The sequence below is a fragment of the Balaenoptera acutorostrata genome, chromosome 1, assembly GCF_949987535.1.
Source record: "Balaenoptera acutorostrata chromosome 1, mBalAcu1.1, whole genome shotgun sequence".
Classification (NCBI taxonomy): domain Eukaryota; kingdom Metazoa; phylum Chordata; class Mammalia; order Artiodactyla; family Balaenopteridae; genus Balaenoptera; species Balaenoptera acutorostrata.
Genome location: NC_080064.1, coordinates 101,839,421 through 101,859,893, shown reverse-complemented (window position 1 = coordinate 101,859,893; position 20,473 = coordinate 101,839,421). Strand labels below are relative to the sequence as shown.

Genomic DNA, 20,473 nt, shown 5'->3' with positions numbered 1-20,473 from the left:
CAGAGGTTTAAAGAATTTCCAGGATATATGTATATATAATGCATAACAATCACTTTCCTGTACACCAGGAACTAACACAGAATTGTAAATCAACTATACTTCCAAAAAAAAAAGAATTGCTGGCACAACAAAGCAGCCTCCCACATGTTCCAGAAACAGCAGATCATGTGTTCACAGGGGCTAGAACACAAACACATACGGAATTGTATTTAAGATGTGGTTCTTGGAATAGCATTAACAAATATTTAGAACTTATGGATTGTGGAATTTAATGAGACTCAAGGATATTTGCAGTGCTTTTGATTTCATGCCTCAGTATTTTATGTACTGTGGATCCCTTGAGTACTCAAAGCTTGTTCTCTTTCTGATTATAGGTGAGATGATCCAACTTTTCCTCTTCTGATATTTTCCCAAAGGCTTTTTTGAGAAGTGGGGAAGAGAAAAATGGTGATGAATTCTTGATTGTCAGGCAGGAACAGACTGTTAGCATTTCTACCTGTGACCCTCCTTGGATTAAATCCTTTTAGGATGTTTCATTTGCAATACAAATTGTGGTTTTGGACTATCTTCGGGAACAACATTCCATGAGGAAAGCAGTTTTCACTTATTTCCTCTTTGATGACTAGAGCTATCTCTGGAAGGGAAACTGGTTTCATAGTTTGAAAATAACTGATCTAGTCCATATGCCTCTTCCCTACCCTTCCTTTCTTTCTCTACTGTGGCAATCTGTGTGGGATTGTTTGCTAGAGTAGATTTCCTAATGTTTTATACTGTTTGTGTCAAGTGTGTACAGCAATATGGTTTCCATCATTTCTTAGGAAGAATATTCTACAGTATTTCCTGTAACTGGAAGGTAATTATAGGCTCCTAGCTCATAATCAAAATTTAAATTTTATTACTTTATCTCATATTTCTAGAATAGATAGTTCCCTCTCCTTTGTAACATTTGAGTATACTTTTAAGTATACTTTTCAAATATACATGAATAATTCTACTATTTTTGGTCCTTACGTACCCAAAATACATGTTTGCTCTCATACATCTTTCCTATAGCCCCTAGCAATACCTTTTTATGTTGGGTTCTCTTATTTTTTTTTTATAATGCTAATATTTAAGAATATTGGTAACTTTTCATTTGAATTATAGCTATGAAAATCTTTAAAAGAATAAACTCATCCAAAAATGTGGGAATAATCTGCATATTGGAAGCACATGTTTCTCACATGTTATTTTTCTTGCAGTGGACTGATTCACTGCCTATGGATTGCCAGGATTGCTAGAGAAACAAGGACAAAGGAAAAAACAAGAGCATTTTTCTCAAGCAGCTTTGTTGGTTATCATATTATATAATGTTCCTAAGAACTGTAATTTTGGGCATTAAATTTGTTAAATCAAGATTGATAGTTAAGAAAAAGTTTGGAATTTTAAGAAAAATATACATAGAAAAACTAATCAATTTCTCCTTTTAAAAGTGGCTGTTGATCAACTTTAATTCTTTTCTCTTTTTTAAGCCTAGTCTGTCTGTCTGTCTCTTTTATACACATTTCCCAGAAGCAAAGAAAGAATTGTAATGAATAATGCATATTAAATGGGACATTGTTTTGTACTTGGGCATACTTGAGAATCTCCTATTTTTATGACATGTTTCTAAAATAAATTATAATATTAGTGCTCCCAGTAGCAAAGGAGTATTCCTTTTGACTAAAGCTTTTTAAGCGTGATTATCCTCTCTTTGCAAAAATTCCTGGGAGCAGACATAACTGTGCCTCACCCTGCCTTACAAGTGAGTAAATATCCCACTTCCTACTCTGGGCAAGCAAAAACTTGAGTCCATTGGTAAGGCTTGGTCAATATATGGAGTGCAGTAGCCAGATTTCCTGCATGTTGTGACATGGAATGACAAGCAATCTCTCTAAGAGCCTGTGCTGAATTCCTCTGGAAAGGAAATATCCTTTCCCACTTCTCTTACCCATGTTAAATGGAGTATGTATTAGAATAGCATATCATCTTACTAAAGATAATTTTAGATTCAAAATTGAAAAATGTAAAGGTGTTTATTTATAAAATGGATCTTTCTCTGAACGAGAATCACTAATAAGTTAATATCAAGCTGCAAAACTTGTTGGTGTTTGTTTTAACTTGTACTTTTCTGGTCTTTTTTCAGCTTGTATTGAAAATAGATGATATATTTGAATCTAAGAGAGGGAAGAAGAGGGTAAAGTTACACCTTTACACTGGAAAAGATGTACCTCCCTTTAAAGGTAAGAATTGTTCCAACTGTCCATAGCTATTAGCATATGAGGGGCGAATCATTATATAATTTAATGTTTGATGTGAATTATAATTTTTGGTTTACTTTCCTGTCTATCCCACTTAAACATAAAACTTCTTTAGGCTAAGGGATTATTTCTTGTTCTTCCTCAAATCCCTTTTGTTTAGTTCTGTACCAAGTAATAACTATTAGATGAATAAGTAAATAAATTAAAATATAGTTATAAACCAATGAGACTAATTTTCATGGACAGGTTGCATTCTTATTTTGTAGTACTACTTTGATTTATAGTCTTTTGTCTCTCAGTGGAGAAATGAAAATATTAAGTATATATATACTGAATGTATGTGGTACTCAACCTGTAGTCATCTAATAAGTTCAGTAGTTTTATCCTTCAGATGCCTAGATAAAACTTAGATTGTCTTAATTACGAAACTTTCAACATCTGTAGTGAATTATTATTGTAGAATTTTCTTTACAACTTTAACTTGGTTGTCTGGCAAAGGATGTGTAGAGTTTAGCAGTTTTTGTCTGTGAGATTCATAAGTGAGAAACAACAGCCAAGTCATACCAGAAAAGAATATTTCATATTTTGGCAGACTTCCAAAGACAGAAATTTCTTAATTCCCATTGAAAATCTCTTCTTCATTCTAACAATTACTATGTGAAAATAAACTTCCCCATTCAATAATTCAAGACTCTTTCTTCTTACTTTGTGATGCTTAAAATCATCTCATCACTATTTTATTTATTTATTTATTTTTGGCTGTGCTGGGTCTTCGGTTCTTGCGAGGGCTTTCTCTAGCTGCGGCAAGTGGGGGCCGCTCTTCATCGCGGTGCGCGGGCCTCTCACTATCGCGGCCCCTCCCGTTGCGGGGCACAGGCTCCAGACGCGCAGGCTCAGCAGCCGTGGCTCACGGGCCCAGCCGCTCCGCGGCATGTGGGATCTTCCCAGACCAGGGCTCGAACCCGTGTCTCCTGCATTAGCAGGCAGATTCTCAACCACTGCGCCACCAGGGAAGCCCCCTCATCACTATTTTAAATGTGAGTTTTCATATCTTCAGAAGGAGTTATTACAACATTTCAGCCTTCTCTTCTGTAGAAGAAATATTTCTGGTTATTGTTAATAATAATAGCTACCATTTACTGAATGAAGTAATAGTTTCTTTATGTACTTTATCTGGTGTATAACGTATGACCACACTGGGAGGTAGGGGCTATCCTAATTTTACAGAGGAAGAAGCTGAGCCAGAGGAGGAAGCATCAGTTTGAATCAAGGAACATGATACCACAAAGTCTTAATCTTCTCTATTATGATTGTTTTTCTAAATAACCGCATGTAGCCAATATTATTGTTTTATAGATTAGGAAATAAATTATAAATTACAAATCTTGTGAAATACCAAGATACTGGAACCAGGACAAATTCTTAGAAAACATTATCATTTTCCCATATTAACAGCACTCTATTGATAACTGTATTCACCAGATATGCCACCCTAGGTAGATTATCACCGATCTCTTATTTTATTTGAATGCTTTATAGATTAGGAACATTTTAGTAAATTTGGCTCTAAGAAAAGTTTTTGAAGAGCCAAATCCTTTTTTTCACTGTATCATTATTGAAAAGAAAAAATTCAAGAGCATAAACTGCCAACTTCTAACACATACACACACAAAAAGGAGTAGTCCCTACAAATTTGTTTTCTTTTGCGTGGCTCAAAGGAAATATGCATTTACTCAGTCTCTGTGGCCAACTCCTTCAGTGGACCCGAGGAATTTCTCTCATGCCTGAGGATCTCCTGGCTCAATAGTCAGAGTTCTCAGATTTTTATTTACCTCCTTAAGCTTTTGTCTGTATATCAACAATGCCTCATAGAACCAGATAATTATATTTACCTACTCTGCCAGTACATGCTAGGTTTTACTGAATCTGTTACAACCTAAACAGTTCTTAACTCTCAGTTATCAGGTATCACAAAATGATTTATTGTCCTTCTTCAAAATTATAATTTTGTGTGTTGAAGTCACATTTAAAAAAGGGACAACCTAGTACTTTTTTGATCCCTACAGATTCTCAACAGATTTTCCTATTGGCTTATAAACCCCTTAACCTTCATTCAGTGTCTTGGAATGCAGATCGTCAAAACCCATAGATGTGAATATGTTAAAGCCATTTAAATGATCTTTTGTAAGGTCTTTTCCAGGTAAATTACCTTTCCTCCCTTCCCTCTTTCTTTTTTTTTTCTTTCCAAACACTTCATGGGCTCCCAAGAGGTGCTTGGTGCTAAGGATACAAATAGGACTCAGGAGCTCACAGTGTTTGTTCTTTCATGCTGAACAACATTTTATAGCCCCAGTATACTTTTTGTCATTGTAGTTAGTTTGAAGTTATAAAACCTGTATAGTACACAATATTTAAATACCTGCTTTTTCTGTAACATGTCTTCTGTACCTTTCCCACATATCTAATGAAGAGACAGTATTTTTTTAATGTTCTCTTCTTCCTTATTACAAAATTAAAATGAGCACAGCAAGAAATTACAATAATATAGAATAACATAAAACGGAAAGCCAAAGTTTCCCAAACCTCCTCCTACTACTCTCAGAAAATCTTATGCACATGCAAATATTTTTTCTCCCCAAATAGTTTTATACTATTCAGACTTTGTATGTCTTGCTTTTTAAAAAAATATATAATTAATATACTTTGGAGCTCTTTTGGTATCAATGCATAGAGATCCACATAGCTGTACTGTATTTCTTGGTATAGATGTAAAAGAATTTTATTTAGCTGGTAGACATTTTGGCTGTTTCTAACATTTTATTTAACCTGTGGATAATTAACTTTTATAAATAGATAGGTAGATATATAGATATAGATTTTTTTTCTTCAAACAATGCTGTAATATACATTTTTTGTTTATATATTTTTTTGTATATTGGGAAGAATACATCTGTAGAATAAGTTCCTAGCAGTGTACTTAATCAAAGAACACATACTTTAAAGAACACATAAATTAAAATTTTTATAACTGCTGCCAAATTGTCTCACAAATAGATTTTAATAGCTTAAAAGAAAACAGCTTTATATTTCTATGAAGAGCTTTTGAAAATGGTTTTTTCCTTGTAATCTTCATTAATACTGTGTTTTATTTTTTGCCAGTCTCATGGTTGAAAAGTGTATCTTACTTATTGTTTTAATTTATTAAATTTATTTTATTTTATTAATTATGAATTTGGACAGTTATGTTTATCAATAGTTATCAATCTTTTTCTATAAATTGCCTATTCCTACTCTTTTATTCATTTTTTTTGTTGTGCTGTGTTTTTCCTTATTCATTTGTAACAGCTATTTGAATATTAAGAAACTTAGCCTTGCGTCTGCAATGTGGATTACAAATATTCCCCCAGTTTATTTACCTTTTGAATTTGCTAATGATTTTTTATTAGATTAGAAATTTTACATTTTTATACAATCAAACGTCCATACATTTTTCATTTATGACTCCTAGTCCTTGTTTTTCCTGATACATTAAAATTTTTTCCCTTTCTTTATATTTTAAAATTTTGCTTTAACTTTTCAGACTTAATTTAGAAATTTTTCGTTCACCTGTTCACGATGTTTTGTTTTGTGTTTTGGTTGTTTTCTTTCTTACTTGTTTTTTTTTTGGTAAATTGACAATGTGCCTAGTATTGTACAGAACATTCCCTTCTAAAAACAAAGCCCCTTAGCCTCAAGATACTTAAAATCCAATTGTGGAAAATAAGAGCAGTTCAAAGCCATTTGAGTACTATAAGAATTCAGAGTAAAGTTCAGTTTAGTTTGGCATTAGAGGTGGCTTAGAGGCATCATAAAAGAGGTAGAATATTACTTCATAAACTTATTTGGTAATCTTTCTTAGCCTCACATTTTCCTGTTAATCTAAATTCATAGTGTGTTCCGTATTGAGATTTTTGTTTAGCCAGGTTGGCGTTTTACCTTTGATACCTTACTTGGGAATATAAAGACAACGATATGAAGGTAGAAATAAAATCCACTCTGATCAAGGCTTTCTAAAACTAGTCTGAACTGCTGTTAATTTCTAGGATTAAGAATGAGAGGGGAGGGCTTCCCTGGTGGCGCAGTGGTTGAGAGTCTGCCTGCCAATGCAGGGGACACGGGTTCGAGCCCTGGTCTGGGAGGATCCCACATGCCGCGGAGCGGCTGGGCCCGTGAGCCACAATTGCTGAGCCTGCGCGTCTGGAGCCTGTGCTCCGCAACAAGAGAGGCCACGACAGTGAGGGGCCCGCGCACCGCGATGAAGAGTGGCCCCCGCTTGCCGCAACTGGGGAAAGCCCTCGCACAGAAACGAAGACCCAACACAGCCAAAATAAAAATAAATAAATAAAATTAAAAAAAAAAAAAAAACTGTTAAAAAAAAAAAAAAAAAAGAATGAGAGGGGAACTGAGGAGGGAGGTGGGTATGGGAAGAAGATGGAATGGAATAGTTTCTTCTCTGAGCCTTTTATTCTTTTTTGCACCTGTCCTGCCCTGATACAGCTAAGTGGTTTGGAGAAAGGTTCAGCATCCTTAATTATTCCTTACTCCAAGTAAGTCCCCAGGTCTGTGGAGTTTTTACATTGTTTTCGTCCTCATGTTCTGCCTGTTCTTGTTGGACAATACAAATGGAAGCTCTTTCTTTTCAGGTGAAACCAGTGGGTACGAAAGTGATGCCGAATATCTGCCAAAGAGTGAGTGAGTCAGTGGGGCTGCTCCCTTTCGCGTGATGATCCTGGTTGTAGGTGGAGTGGCACCTACCTTTGTGATTAAGCATGTTTTTTCTACACGAAGTTTCACTTTGTCGGTGATTTCTTCATTATAAGAACCTGCTGAGATTTGGGGAACTAAACAGTACACTGTCAGATGTTTGACAGCATTAAAAATCTCCTGTGGTGTAGTGAGGCAGACCAGTGTAGTTCTTAAGATGGAATGTTCTTCCATCTTAAGAGGGGAGCGGCAGAGCTGCACCTTCAGACATATGTGCAGCAGCCAAAACAGAGTATGTGAGTCATTCTCTGAGGCAAATACTTTGCATTAAATATCTGAGTTTTTCATAGTCACTCATTTGAGTATCTTAGATATCTCTGACATTGGGACAGGAAACACTGATCTGTTTCTTATTCATAGGTATTTATATTCTAAATTATTGTGCCATTTACTTTCTGTTAGAATGTAGAGGATGCCGTGCATTTTTGGCTGTATTTGTTCAAGCAGTCATAGTGCTCTGTATCCTTCATCTAATGGATTTTCACAGCAAATTATTTAGTTTCTGTTTAACTGAAGCATGGAAAAAATAGGAGACCTGAATTATCAAAGCTGAGTACAGGGCAGTTCCAGGTCTGATACTCTGATCTTATGATTAATAATCATGTGCTCCTACCAGTAGCCTAAATTGCTTCAGGTGTTTGATTCTGTAGCCTGACTGAAGGTGAAACTTAAGTCATCATCAGGTTCAGCTTGGATGTGTAAAGATGATTAATTTTGTTCTGTTGCTACTGAGAAACAGGCCCTAAAATTTTCTTGACTTGAACTGAGCCCTTTGGAGTAAGGAAGGTTTGCCTAGAGCACTAAATGTACTGGATAATTTTGGAGAGGCACTCCAAAATTATTATTATTTTTTTTTAATTTTTTTTATTATTATTTTTTTTATTTAAAAATTTTTATTTATTTATTTATTTTTGGCTGTGTTGGGTCTTTGTTGCTATGCACCGGCTTTCTCTAGTTGCAGCGAGTGGGGGTCTACTCTCTTCGTTGCAGTGCGCGGGCTTCTCATTGTGGTGGCTTCTACTGTTGTGGAGCATGGGCTCCAGACGTGTGGGCTTCAGTAGTTGTGGAATGTGGGCTCAGTAGCTGTCTGTGGCTCGTGGGCTCTAGAGCGCAGGTTCAGTAGTTGTGGTGCACGGGCTTAGTTGCTCTGCAGCATGTGGGATCTTCCTGGACCAGGGATCGAACCCACATCCCCTGCATTGGCAGGCAGATTCTTAACCACTGTGCCACCAGGGAAGTCCCCAAAATTATTTTTTAAGTGTTCTTAATATCTTGATCTACATTGTAACTTCTTTGGGGGCAGAATGCATCATATCTCAAAAGAAAGACAAAACAATTAGAGGATGAGTCTTTCCATCATTGGCTCAGAATGACACATAAGCAAATCTCTGGGATGCTTAGACTATTTCTTCTGCAAGTACTGCATTTCCCCTAGTGGAGACTACCCCAAATTATTCAGAATTTAGAGATAAATGAGAATAAAGGATAAATGGTATCCACTTTTGGGTGGGATTGCTCATACTGTTTAAATAGTATGCGTCTATGAATTCTTTCTTTTGAGAAATAGTCTGCTAATGGATACCTTCTTACATGTCATTTTTCTCTCTTGCATTTAGCACCATTTATTGATATAAGTATATGTCCATTATCAGTAATATATGCCAAGGAGAGAAGGGAAAAGAACATTTCTTTAATGTGAGGATAGTTTTTGTTTTAATTTTATCAAACTTGTCTCTTTAGGAACTTACCTTCTATAGGACTCAGTTCTTTTATCAAATCTTTTCCCCCACCTATGATTTCATGGTCCCCAAAATGGCATCTTTTGTCAGGCCAGTGCTTTTACCTGACATTTCCGTGTATCCTGGTGTCATGCCATGCAAGATGGGATGGCACAGAGTATGTGTTGGGACATACATAGGTATCGGTTGGGACACAGAACATCGGTCCCACTGCAGGGCCCCCAGGTGCTTGTGAGAATCTGCACTTGTCCAAGTATGTCATAGCCCTAACAAGTATATCTGGGTGGCAGACATTGGTTAGTCAACATTCATTAGCAACGACTGAGTGAAGACTAGTCCTGCGTGGGTCATGACCTCTGGGTGCCAGAGGGAAGATAGGGCTATAAAGGAAAACAAGACTCCGTGATCTCATCGCAGGTCGCTACAAGTGCATAGCACAACTGCAGCAATCTTCCAAGAGGAATCCTCACTACCAGACCTTAGAGCGGGATCTAATTGAATTCCAGGAGCAGCAGCTGTTTGAACTTTTTGTGGTGGTGTCTCTACAGAAGAAGCCATCAGAAATAAGCTACACTCCCCAGATCATACAACAATTCCCTAGCAAGGTAAGTGCATGGAGGCTGTGAGGCATCCAGGAACGTTTCTGTGTCTCTGTGTATTTATTCCCTCTCTTCTTGTTTACTGTCGTCTCAGTTAGCTTTTACTAATACTGTACTTCTTGTAGGATCCGGTGCACTCTGATGATATCTTGTGTCAGGCATGAGCTGTAACCAAGGGGGAATTAAAGCTCATTATTCAAGTTGGGTTTTTATCTTTTGCTCTGCTATTTACTAAGTGACCTTTAGCAAGTTACAGAGCCTCAATTTTCTCATCCTTAATGAGGGGAGTGATAAACGTGGCAGAGCAGGGTAGCAGTCAGAGCATGGAGTGTAAGCCAGCTATCTGCATTTGCCACTGATTAGCTGTGTGACTTGGAGCAGTTACACTGCTCTGTGCCTCATTTTCTTCATTTGTCAAAGGGGGATAATCTTCATAGTGTCTACCCCATGGAGTTGTGGTGAGGATTAAATGAGCTAATTATAATTAATATAAGGCACTTAGAACAGTGTCTAGCATACAGTAAGCACTATGTAATGTTACTCCCTATTAGTGAGGATTTAATGAGATAATGTATATAACGTGCTTAATCCAGTTCCTTGCACATAGTAACAGTTGATAAATGGTAACTGTTATTAACGGTATTATTTCATTTACAATACCTTTTTCACAAAATAATTCATTCATTTATTCAATCAGTATTTCATAAATACCTACTATTTGCCAAGATTAGGTGCTGGGGATACAACTGAAATAGATCTTCTTGGTCCCTGCCCTCCCAGAGCTTACAAAATAGACCCCAAATGTGGCTCTGAGCTTTGTGGCAGTAAATACAAAGAGCATGATCATTACATCAGGGCTTAACAAACTGATGTCCTCTGAGCATATTTAGCCCACAGATATGTTTTTTGGGTTTGCACAGTAATAAAATAATAAAATTTTTGTTGTCAACTTTTTGTTTAAAAGTCATATTTCACATAAAAATCTGTATTTCTGCTTTGTCCTGAGAAACTAGAAAGACTGCCAACACTCAGCCTACATTCCTAAGTGGCATGAATTGGCTGAAGCTGAGTAAGGAGCAGGACTGACTTCATGGGCATGTGACCAGTGCAGTCACACAAGGCTCCTCACTTGCAAGGGCCCTGCACCCTGCTCCGCAGTCACCGTTGAAGTTCTTAATAATTTTATATTTGAATCTGTGTTTTGTAAGTGAGGAGTGAGATCTGATGAGACAGTGGGGCACGTGCCAAGGTCTTAAAGCCTTGGCTCATGTATGCTGTCACCTGCTGCCGCCTCTCCAGGATGGGTTCTCCAGTTGTCCTCACTCCTACCCCTTGGTTCCCCAGGCCCTGTCTGGCTTCCCCCTTTCAGTCCTCACTCAGTGACTGCTGCCACCCTCTGCACGGGCATGGGGGTGGTCAGGATCAGGCAAGCATTAACCCCGAAGTGTCTTAAGCAACCAACACATGGTAGATCCTTCCCTGCCCTGGGCATTGCTACTGTGTTCAGTGGGTGGCCTGGGGGAGCAAGCCTTTTCACCACCCCCAGTCCAAGTACTAAGCACGTCCCCATGTGGAGGCTACAACCCCTTGAGAGTCACCCAGCTGCTGCAGGTTGGAGTAGTGGGCCCGTGGGAAGGGAGGTCCTTGGCTCAACTTTCCCACCCCTAGTCAGGACACAGAGTTTCAGTCCTGCAGCTGGCCCGAGGGGAAACCCAGCAGCTGGTGGGCCACTTGGGCACCAGATTGCAGGCCAGGGTCCCTGGGCACCTGTGAGGGTCTGCACTTGTCCCCAGGATCCTCGTGCCTGAGGGAGCATGCCATTAAGTAGAAAATCAAAAACCCCATTGCAGGTTGAGAAAGAAACCACAGAAGAAAGTAACAAGTTTTATATTTCATTTTACATTTATTTTTTTCCTGCTTTTTGAACAAGGGACTCAGTTTTTCATCTTGCACTGTGCTCTGCAAATTATGTAGCTGGCCTTGGGAAGGAGTGATCCCTTTAAACAGGGACATTTACTCACACTCCAGCTTACTACTTGGACCACTTCTCTCATTATCTGCTCAGGAACTTTAGGACTTTGGGTTTAAACCCTGAGTTGCATGTTTCACTAGAAAAGCTAGTGAAGGGCTTCCCTGGTGGTGCAGTGGTTAAGAATCCGCCTACCAATGCAGGGGACACAGGTTCGAGCCCTGGTCCTGGAAGATCCCACATGCTGCGGAGCAACTAAGCCCATGCGCCACAACTACTGAGCCTGTGCTCTAGAGCCCTCGAGCCACAACTACTGAGCCTGCATGCCACAACTACTGAAACCCGCACGCCTACAGCCCATATGCCACAACAAGAGAAGCCACCGCAATGAGAAGCCTGCACACCGCAACGAAGAGTAGCCCCCGCTTGCCGCAACTAGGGAAAGCCCGCGAGCAGCAACGAAGACCCAACGCAGCCAAAAAAAAAAAAAAAAAAAAAACTAGTGAAGCACAACTGAACTGAAATCTGAGACATTTCCTGCATGGGGTCTCATTTTTTAAGAAAGTCCTCACCAACATTCCTGCTGTAAATAAATCAATGTTTAATTTCTTATAAAATTCCTCAGTGTGGCCTGAGAGCACAGTGTCACCTCACTCTTTAATAACACAGTACCGTAAGAGTCTAAAATAATGTAACCTAGATAGTCTTGAGAAATCAAATTTCCCATAAAGAGGAGCTTAATTTTTTTCTCTGTTGTTCATCAGTCTTACATTTGCAAAGAGAAATCTCGAGGTTGAACCTGTTTTCAACACAGCGTGAGTTACGGGTTTGGAACCAGATGAGGACCCAGTTGACTCTGACAGTAATTCAAGGATGTCTCTAAGCGAGTTACTTGGTGTTATTGTGCATTAGGCATCTATAAGTCTGGGAGGGCAAGAGCTGCCTGAGCCCCTCATGATTCTGATGTGGAAAACCTTGAATGAAGATGATTGTGAATCATTTAACAATATAAAAATAATAGAATATGACACAACTAAAATTTTGTTAGAATGCTTTTCCATTTCTTAAGAGCTTAATATCTAAGTGACTCCGAATGGCTGCATGTCTTGTTTTAGAAATTAAAGGATAGACCATTGGTATTAGTTACATGAAGGCAATATGGTAATTAGACTTATCTGCTTGTTTTTATACTAATTTTAAAATGTCTTTTGGTTTAACTAAATTTAGACTGTCCTTTAAAGTACAATACCAGACTTGCACAAAAGGTCTTCCATGCTAAAATCTTATAGGAAGTTGCAAACCCATAATTAGGTAGCAAAGATTATATGCTAAGGGAAATGATTATATATGGGGTGGATTCTAAAAATAGTATCTTTTCTAAGTAATGTTCATCTGCCTTTTCAAAACATCTTGGATTATTGATCAGAGAGTGTCTTGAGCTAACTAGGTTTTTGCTATCAGTATATTGTAGAATAGATTTTCATTTATTTTATGTCCCATGATTCATAAAAATATTCTCACTAGTATGTGAATTGTGAATTAAGATTCTTCCTCTAGCTAAGAAACTGTTTTCAATCATTTCTCTTACATCAGATTATAGGATCTTCATAAGTACCCCCTCTGTGTAAAACCAGAATTCTTTTTCCTTAGAAACTCAGTTCTCAGTATGTTTTCAGTGATTACCAGTCTTGGCCTTCCTGTTTTATTAAATAGCACAAAACCACTCTGAGACACCTACCTAGACTTATCAGAGACCTCTTTTCCTAAGACCAGGCTGAGTTTATTTCTGTACTCCGCTTACATAGACTATTAGTCACTTACAGTGTTATTTTTTTTCAGGGTGATCATGGCATTAAGCAATCCAGAGACACTGAAGAGAGGCTCAAAGTTATCCCAAAATTTTGTTTTCCTGATTCAAAGGACTGGGTGCCGACCTCAGAACTCAAGAGGTAAATAGACTACTTTATCTGATTTCTATTTGTAGGACGAGCAAAAGTAGAACCAGAATCTTTGAGAAACAGATAGAGCCAGCAGTGAAGCTATGTGGACTCTGTGGCAGATCAAGGATGCAGTGGGAGGAAAGGAAGAAACAATTAGGACATTTCCTATGTGGGGCTCAAAAAAGAAAAACACAGTGTCAAAGGGAAAACAAGTTTGAGAGTCTCTTCAGTTTGCCAATTCTGCAGAAAAAAAAGTTCCACTTTACATATAATCAGAAATGCCACCAAGTGGACAGAAAAGGAAGAAAGACTTGAACTTAGGGACTGAGAAACAGAGATAAAACGTGGCAATATCTGCATCTTGTATCTCCTTCAAGTTGTTCGAAGAAGCCATAGCCCAGATTGTATGTTCCCTGTCGAACTTGTACGAAGAGGGAGCTCTAGTTTGGAAGGTGTAAGTATATTGAGAAGGGAATTATAAGAAATTGCTTCCCAGTATCTAGAGGAAATTACTATTTTCAATTAATAAACCATCATCGTTTCATATCCTGCTTGTAAATAGATAACTGCTTTGTTCAAAACTGTAATTATTGATCATGTATTTAGGCTGAAAAGCGTGATTATGTGAACCATATCACATGCCAATGACCTGCTGGAAGACAGCCTCAGCCGTTGCCTAAGTAGCTCTGCCCTTCCACCCCACGTTGCCTCCAGACTATGCTCCTGTCTCTCCTAACCAGTTTAGCCTGATCGCCGCTCTCATCTCTGAGCCATCAACCCTGAAGCTTTTGTGCTGTCAGTTGTACTAATTGCATAGGCAGCTTCTTTCTGATTGGCCTGGCTCCTCCATGGTTGGCTTTCCCCCTCCCCAAGAGTTACGTGTGTTTATTCTAGAATGTCTGAAAAATACAGAGGAGTAAATAAAAAGCAGAAATTAAAAATCACTGGCATTCTGGTTACTCAGAGATAATCACTGTAAATGTTTTGAGATGTTCCCTTCCAATCTTTATTCGTGGCCAAATATAGACATATGTATATATTGTTCAGATTTGAATTTCTTTTGCTTGTTAACGAATTTATTTCTTGGGCATCTCTAGGTCTTCATTTTGTAAATTATCTATGCATATTTTTTACCAGTGTTTCTAATGAGATGATAATTTTCCTAATAGTTTTTATGTATTAAGGATATAATCTTTTCCCTATCACAGTTCCATATGACCTCTCAGAACTAAATAGAAGAATTTGGAAGGGAAGAATAGCTTATCAAATTTCTTTATAGTTTACCTATATATTTGACTAAACTGGACGTTCAACAAAAGGACAATAGGCTTGATTAATAACTGGACTGGATAAATAAGAAAGTAAAAGGAGGCAGCGGCATCAGCAGCTCATCACATTCTATTCTCTCACTCCAGTACAGAGCAAGATATTCTCAAGGGCTGGGCATTCTCCCTCAGGAGGAATGTGACTTGCAACAAATATAATATTGCTGCCTCCTCTTACATCACAAAATGACTGCTGTTGGACTCTAATTTTTAATTGCTTGTTCTGAGGAAATGTCATAAGCAGTTGTTTGCATCTCAAACTATTGACTGTTTTTTTCAGTGAAACGTTCTCCTTTGTCTTAACTGGTGAAGATGGGAGCCGGTGGTTTGGTTACTGTAAGAAGCTCTTGGTAAGTCCCAGGCTTGTGCTACAGGCAGCTTTGGTAGAGGAACAAAAGAGTCAGACTAGGAACGTCAGAAACACGATCTCTAGATGAGTTTGGGGGCTACTCAGTGATCTGTGTATTATAAAGAAGCTAGTTAAGCTTTGTATTTTTATTTTATTTATGATTTATTTTCTTTATTTTTTTTGGCTGCATTGGGTCTTAGTTGCAGCACGCAGGATCTTAGTTGTGGCATGTGGGCTTTTCTCTAGTTGTGGCACACGGGTTTCTCTCTAGTTGTACCGTGCGAGTTTTCTCTCTCTAGTTGTGGCTTACGGGCTCCGGAGCGTGTGGGCTCTGTAGTTTGCGGCACGCAGGCTCTCTAGTTGAGGTGCATGAGCTCAGTAGTTGTGGCTCACGGGCTTAGTTGCCCCACGGCATGTGGGATCTTAGTTCCCTGACCAGGGATTGAACCCGAGTCCCCTGCACTGGAAGGAGGATTCTTTACCACTGGACCACCAGGGAAGTCCTGAAGCTATGTCAGCTTTAAACAGTAAGAGCAAGGTGGAGGTTAGCCACAGTGTTCCATCATAGAAACGGTATGGATTTATTTTATTTATTTGTTTGTTTGAAATAGATGAAGAAAGCACTGACATTGTAGCTGAAGTCAGTCTGGTTATATTTGAGGAATGGAGTACAGTGAGCCAATCGAGGGAGCTCTGAGTTACTTCTTGCTTATATGCCGTCACTAAACTGGAATAAATCATACTATCATTGTTTTTTTTTAGTGTTTTCTCATCTTTCAGTGTTCATTGAGAATGAGAGCTTTGGTTCCTACTCTATACTAAGGAGTATTAAGAGGTATTAATAGTCCAAATTAGTAAAGACTTGTGCTGCTTAATTTTTGCTTTGTTGTTGTTGTTGTTGTTTTTTAGCCAGAAGGCAAAGGAAAGCGACTCCCTGAGGTATACTGCATGGTCAGTCGCCTAGGCTGCTTCAACCTTTTTTCAAAGGTGAGTGGAGAATGGGCCCTATGAAAAGTGGTGTCCTTTCTGAGCTCTGAGTAGGTTTTTGTTTCTGATGACTTCACTAGACAATGTTAAGTGGCCTAGACTTTAACATACTACTTTAGAAAGGGTTCCCCATTAGTAGATTAGAATGATGGGTTTGAAGGCTTAAATTTAGACCTCTAATCCAGATGATGTTGCCCCGTCATCCTCATTTTGGTTTGCTAAACCTCCCAGCTTAAAGCAAAACATTGCCTGAAGTTTATCTTGTCTCATGTCTTTCCCAGACACCAAACTGCAGGGTATTATTGTGTCACCTTCTTTGCCCCTGCCTTAGTGATATAAAAAAGGGCTTCTCTTCTAAAATTAAGTTGATTTATTTTACTAACTTTTCTTGGAGATTTAAAGGTACCTCTCAGAGAAATGATGCCTTTAATGAAGTTTTATTGGTTGCAGAAGCTTATCTGTCTTAAAATCTGTTGGTATTATTTTCAAGTTTGTGCACCTAGTTTGGCAGTTCCTTCAAAAGGATTCTTTTATGTTTTTGAACTGAGTCCCTAATTAAAAAAAAAATTTCTTTTGTGTGTATGTAGATTCTGGATGAAGTAGAGAAGAGAAGAGAAATGTCTCCAGCTTTGGTTTACCCATTTATGCGAAGTGTCATGGAAGCTCCTTTCCCAGCTCCTGGATGCACCATCACAGTAAAGAGCTACCTCCCTGGGGCTGGAGATGAGGTAAGTTAGTTCATTTTGAAAAGGTTTGATACCTGCCAAAAAGCAGGCCTTACACTAGTAGGCCTTACCTGATAGAAACCTTAGAGGATAGTTTTCTCTTTTTCATAAACTGCACAGAATATGTTTTGGTCACAAAAGCACTGGAGAAACATCCAATTGATCTGTGAGATAGTTGATGCTAGACCCAGGAACCAGAGGTTTTCTACCATTCGTAGATTGAGCCCCTGCATAATGTCTATTTCAGTGTGATAAATGAAGATTATACGTACTATTGTCCAGTGGGATGAAAGATCTCACCAGAAATTTACAGCCCAAAAATAAGGTATTAAGTCTTGGCATTAGGGCTTCCCTGGTGGCGCAGTGGTTGGGAATCTGCCTGCCAATGCAGGGGACACGGGTTCGAGCCCTGGTCTGGGAAGATCCCACATGCCGCGGAGCAACTAGGCCCGTGAGCCACGACTACTGAGCCTGTGCGTCTGGAGCCTGTGCTCCGCAACAAGAGAGGCCGCGTTAGTGAGAGGCCCGCACACCACGATGAAGAGTGGCCCCTGCTTGCCGCAACTAGAGGAAGCCCTCGCACAGAAACGAAGACCCAACACAGCCATAAATAAATAAATAAATAAAAATAAAATAAAATTTAAGTCTTGGCATTAGTGTAGGCAGCTTCACAAACTCTTTGTAGCAGACCCTCTCTCTTGAATTTAACCTGTAAAAGAATGACAGGATCCATTAGTATTGTCATTAGGGATTGTTTTTCCACCTCAGCTCCCCTGATTCAAATTTTGCATTTCAGTCAATTGAACTGTGCCGACCGCTGGACTCACGATTGGAACATGTTGATTTTGAATGTCTCTTTAAGTGCCTGAGCGTGTGCCGTCTCATTCGGGTCTGTGCCTCTCTCCTTTTGGAGCGGAGGATAATCTTTGTTGCCAACAGCCTAAGGTGAGAAATAAGTAAAATATGTCACTTCAGACTGTTGTTTTACTTGTTCTTACTATTTTAAAATTTGGGCATATTAGAAAACACTTAGGTAGGCTCTCAGTTACCTAACGCTATAGTGACATGGATAATCCAAAAGCTATTTGCATTCGGCTATACCAGTGACTTTTGGGGGTTGCAATTAATTTACCTTCAAAATGTGTTTTGTTTAAACTGTTGTTTAAAATTGGTATTGCTTTTCTAAGTACACACTAGCTTTTAGCAAGATAAATTGTGGGAAACAGCTAGATTGAGATTAAAGATATTCAGTAAATTAAGTTAAAATTTAAATAAAATGTTAAAATTTAATGAGTAATCACAGAATTGTTCATCTGTGATCACTAACTGGCATCACTTTGTAATTCTGTAACGTAATGTCTGAAATGCCCTCCACTGTTGCTCTTTATATGACACCATTTGCTTTCTCCTCTGGCTAGCACCCTGTCAAAATGTGGCCATGCTGTGGTTGCCACCCTGTATCCATTCACCTGGCAGCACACCTACATCCCAGTCCTGCCAGCATCCATGATCGACATTGTGTGCTCACCTACTCCATTCCTTATTGGAATCCTGTCTTGCTCCTTACCACAGCTCCAGGACCTACCCATTGAAGAGGTGAGATGGGAGAAATAGTACCTGTGGAAAAGACTGGGGCACTGGCAGATGAAAACAAGTGATCTTTAACAGTGGTGGATATGTCATTAATTAATAATAATATGTAATTATGATTGTTAATACATTATGCTATCATATTTTTGTATCTGTTTATGAAAGTGAGAAAAATTCTATAGTACACATGAATCTGAAGTTGTATCTTATTTGCAGTATTGAACCGTGGGCTAATTCTTGTGTTATTCTGAATAGGTCTTTTTTTTTTAAAACACCTTTATTGGAGTATAATTGCTTTACAATGGTGTGTTAGTGTCTGCTTTATAACAAACTGAATCAGCTATACATATACATATATCCCCATATCTCCTCCCTCTTGCATCTCCCTCCCACCCTCCCTATCCCACCCCTCTAGGTGGTCACAAAGCACCGAGCTGATCTCCCTGTGCTATGCGGCTGCTTCCCACTAGCTATCTATTTTACATTTGGTAGTGTATATATGTCCATGCCACTCTCTCACTTCATCCCAGCTTACCCTTCCCCCTCCCCGTGTCCTCAAGTCCATTCTCTACATCTGCGTCTTTATTCCTCTCCTGCCCCTAGGTTCTTCATAACCTTTTTTTTTTTTATTTTAGATTCCATATATATGTGTTAGCATATGGTATTTGTTTTCCTCTTTCTGACTTACTTCACTCTGTATGACAGTCTCTAGATCCATCCACGTCTCAACAAATGACTCAATTTCGTTCCTTTTTAAAATGGCTGAGTAATATTCCATTGTATATATGTACCACATCTTCTTTATCCATTCGTCTGTTGATGGGCATTTAGGTTGCTTCCATGACCTGGCTATTGTAAATAGTGCTGCAATGAACATTCGGGTGCATGTGTCTTTTTGAATTACGGTTTTCTCTGGGTATATGCCCAGTAGTGGGATTGCTGGGTCATATGGTAATTCTATTTTTAGTTTTTTAAGGAACCTCCATACTGTGCTCCATAGTGGCTGTATCAATTTACATTCCCACCAGCAGTGCAAGAGAGTTCCCTTTTCTCCACACCCTCTCCAGCGTTTACTGTTTGTAGATTTTTTGATGATGGCCATTCTGACAGGTGTGAGGTGATACCTCACTGTAGTTTTGATTTGCATTTCTCTAATGATTAGTGATGTTGAGCATTCTTTCATGGGTTTGTTGGCAATCTGTATATCTTCTTTGGAGAAATGTCTATGTAGGTCTTCTGCCCATTTTTGTATTGGGTTGTTTGTTTTTTTGATATTGAGTTGCATGAGCTGCTTGTAAATTTTGGAGATTAATCCTTTGTCAGTTGCTTCATTTGCAAATATTTTCTCCCATTCTGAGGGTTGCCTTTTCATCTTGTTTATGGTTTCCTTTGCTGTGCAAAAGCTTTTAAGTTTCATTAGGTCCCATTTGTTTATTCTTGTTTTTATTTCCACTTCTCTAGGAGGTGGGTCCAAAAGGATCTTGCTGTGATTTATGTCGTAGAGTGTTTTGCCTATGTTTTCCTCTAAGAGTTTTATAGTGTCTGACCTTACATCTAGGTCTTTAATCCATTTTGAGTTTATTTTTGTGTATGGTGTTAGGGATTGTTCTAATTTCATTCTTTTACATGTAGCTGTCCAGTTTTCCCAGCACCATTTATTGAAGAGGCTGTCTTTTCTCCATTGTATAGAAGAATAGGTCTTTTTTTAAAAATCATACACAGAAACTACTCTGGGTTAACTTAAAAAATTGTTTCAGATATAAAACACGTATAGATAAATGCCCAAACAAAATGTATAGCTCAGTTAATTATCACATAGTGAATGCTTATGTAACCAACATTGGAATAGAATAGAAATATTATGGCAATGGAAACAGAAGTCCCCATCATGGCTTTTTAATTTAATTTTTTTATTATTATTATTTTTTAAATTTTTTGGCCATGCCGCATGTCATGTGGGATCTTAGTTCCCCCACCAGGGATCAAACCCGCACCTCCAGCATTCGAAGCACGGAGTCTTAACCACTGGACCGCCAGGGAAGTCCCCCATCATGCTTTCTTCTAATCACTGTTCCCTTCCCCACCCCTTGCAAAAGGTAACCATTATCTTGACTTTCATGGTGCTCATTTTCTTGTTTTGTTTATACTTTAACGTCCTAGGCATGTAT

General features: G+C 38.6%; 1 protein-coding gene across 1 annotated transcript in view; it reads left to right on the top strand.

Annotated features, from left to right (window-relative positions):
* DENND2C (DENN domain containing 2C) overlaps positions 1 to 20,473 on the top strand; it is a 96,558-nt gene that overhangs the window by 61,406 nt on the left and 14,679 nt on the right. Inside the window, exons 6-14 of the mRNA XM_007169355.2 lie at positions 2,165 to 2,261; positions 6,962 to 7,006; positions 9,239 to 9,426; positions 13,229 to 13,338; positions 14,935 to 15,004; positions 15,913 to 15,990; positions 16,578 to 16,718; positions 17,512 to 17,660; positions 18,134 to 18,311. Coding sequence (XP_007169417.2) covers positions 2,165 to 2,261; positions 6,962 to 7,006; positions 9,239 to 9,426; positions 13,229 to 13,338; positions 14,935 to 15,004; positions 15,913 to 15,990; positions 16,578 to 16,718; positions 17,512 to 17,660; positions 18,134 to 18,311 — 1,056 coding nt within the window. The remainder of the gene's footprint in view (positions 1 to 2,164; positions 2,262 to 6,961; positions 7,007 to 9,238; positions 9,427 to 13,228; positions 13,339 to 14,934; positions 15,005 to 15,912; positions 15,991 to 16,577; positions 16,719 to 17,511; positions 17,661 to 18,133; positions 18,312 to 20,473) is intronic.